This window comes from Sprattus sprattus, assembly GCF_963457725.1.
Source record: "Sprattus sprattus genome assembly, chromosome: 7".
Lineage (NCBI taxonomy): Eukaryota > Metazoa > Chordata > Actinopteri > Clupeiformes > Clupeidae > Sprattus > Sprattus sprattus.
In genome coordinates, this window is record NC_137926.1 from 4,606,376 (window position 1) to 4,608,875 (window position 2,500).

The 2,500-nt window shown below is 34.2% G+C and overlaps 1 protein-coding gene across 1 annotated transcript in view; it reads left to right on the forward strand.

The window, feature by feature from the left end:
- The window catches only part of tnksa (tankyrase, TRF1-interacting ankyrin-related ADP-ribose polymerase a), a gene marked incomplete at its 5' end in the record, with an annotated part of 135,507 nt that overhangs the window by 120,751 nt on the left and 12,256 nt on the right, over positions 1-2,500 (forward strand). Inside the window, one exon of the mRNA XM_080842586.1 lies at positions 153-393. Coding sequence (XP_080698712.1) covers positions 153-393 — 241 coding nt within the window. The remainder of the gene's footprint in view (positions 1-152; positions 394-2,500) is intronic.

The following is a 2,500-nucleotide window of genomic DNA, read 5'->3' on the forward strand; positions in this document are numbered from 1 at the left end:
AATGACGTGTAAGCAGAGTTTGTGGCAGAACACACCCCGAAACTCTTCCAATATATCCTCAAACTTATCTAATATGTGTTTTCCACCCCCATCTCTTCTCCTATCCCCATCCCTCCCCCCCTCCTCCACCTCCTCCCTGTCTCCCGTCGCAGGCTGATGACATCAGAGCGCTGCTGATCGACGCCATGCCGCCGGACGCCCTGCCCACCTGCCTGAAGCCCCAGGCCACCGTGGTGAGCGCCGCCGTGGTCATCTCGCCCGCCTCCACGCCCTCCTGCCTCTCGGCGGCCAGCAGCATAGACAACCTGGCGGGGCCCCTGGCAGAGCTCGCAGTGCCAGGGGCCTCGGGGCCCGCCGACGGGGCCACCGGCACGGACCGGAAGGAAGGAGAAAGTGAGTGGATCTAAATGATATGTGACGTTAAATATCACTTTCGTAGTTTTATTTCAGTTTCATAAAATCCTCAAAAAAAGTTTGGAAACATTTCTTCAGTCGATTATCCCTCCCCTTTAATAATACCAATTGGTATTGTATTGTATATCGTTGGAAAGCCTGATTAGTCACCTTTACAACGAGGTACAACTTGTAAGGATTGTGCATTCGTGGAATGAGCAACACAGCTAACCGTTTTATATCAGTTTCATAGTTTTATATCAGTTACATAGTTTCATAGTTTTATATCAGTTTCATAGTTCTATATCAGTTTCATAGTTCTATATCGCTTTCATAGTTTAATATCAGTTTCATAGTTTAATATCAGTTTCATAGTTTAATATCAGTTTCATAGTTTTATATCGCTTTCATATTTTAATATCAGTTTCATAGTTCTATATCAGTTTCATAGTTCTATATCAGTTTCATAGTTTTATATCGCTTTCATATTTTAATATCAGTTTCATAGTTCTTTATCAGTTTCATAGTTTAATATCAGTTTCATAGTTCTATATCAGTTTCATAGTTTTATATCAGTTTCATAGTTCTATATCAGTTTCATAGTTTTATATCAGTTTCATAGTTCTATATCGCTTTCATAGTTTAATATCAGTTTCATAGTTCTATATCAGTTTCATAGTTTAATATCAGTTTCATAGTTCTATATCAGTTTCATAGTTTAATATCAGTTTCATAGTTCTATATCAGTTTCATAGTTTTATATCAGTTTCATAGTTCTATATCAGTTTCATAGTTTTATATCAGTTTCATAGTTCTATATCGCTTTCATAGTTTAATATCAGTTTCATAGTTTAATATCAGTTTCATAGTTTAATATCAGTTTCATAGTTTTATATCGCTTTCATATTTTAATATCAGTTTCATAGTTTTATATCAGTTTCATAGTTCTATATCGCTTTCATAGTTTAATATCAGTTTCATAGTTTAATATCAGTTTCATAGTTCTTTATCAGTTTCATAGTTTAATATCAGTTTCATAGTTCTATATCAGTTTCATAGTTTTATATCAGTTTCATAGTTCTATATCAGTTTCATAGTTTTATATCAGTTTCATAGTTCTATATCGCTTTCATAGTTTAATATCAGTTTCATAGTTCTATATCAGTTTCATAGTTTAATATCAGTTTCATAGTTCTATATCAGTTTCATAGTTTAATATCAGTTTCATAGTTCTATATCAGTTTCATAGTTTTATATCAGTTTCATAGTTCTATATCAGTTTCATAGTTCTATATCGCTTTCATAGTTTAATATCAGTTTCATAGTTTAATATCAGTTTCATAGTTTTTTATCAGTTTCATGGTTCGTCGTCGTATTAGACACAGCAGTAACACGGGTAGGACTTCCTGTTGTTGAAACAGGTAGCAAGAGCAGCTATAGATGTGTATTTATTGATCTAATGGTGCTGTGGGTGTTAGTATTGATATTATATGGTTATTGATCTAATGGTGCTGTGGGTGTTAGTATTGATATTATATGGTTATTGATCTAATGGTGCTGTGGGTGTTAGTATTGATATTATATGGTTATTGATCTAATGGTGCTGTGGGTGTTAGTATTGATATTATATGGTTATTGATCTAATGGTGCTGTGGGTGTTAGTATTGATATTATATGGTTATTGTTCTAATGGTGCTGTGGGTGTTAGTATTGATATTATATGGTTATTGATCTAATGGTGCTGTGGGTGTTAGTATTGATATTATATGGTTATTGATCTAATGGTGCTGTGGGTGTTAGTATTGATATTATATGGTTATTGATCTAATGGTGCTGTGGGTGTTAGTATTGATATTATATGGTTATTGATCTAATGGTGCTGTGGGTGTTAGTATTGATATTATATGGTTATTGATCTAATGGTGCTGTGGGTGTTAGTATTGATATTATATGGTTATTGATCTAATGGTGCTGTGGGTGTTAGTATTGATATTATATGGTTATTGATCTAATGGTGCTGTGGGTGTTAGTATTGATATTATATGGTTATTGATCTAATGGTGCTGTGGGTGTTAGTATTGATATTATATGGTTATTGATCTAATGG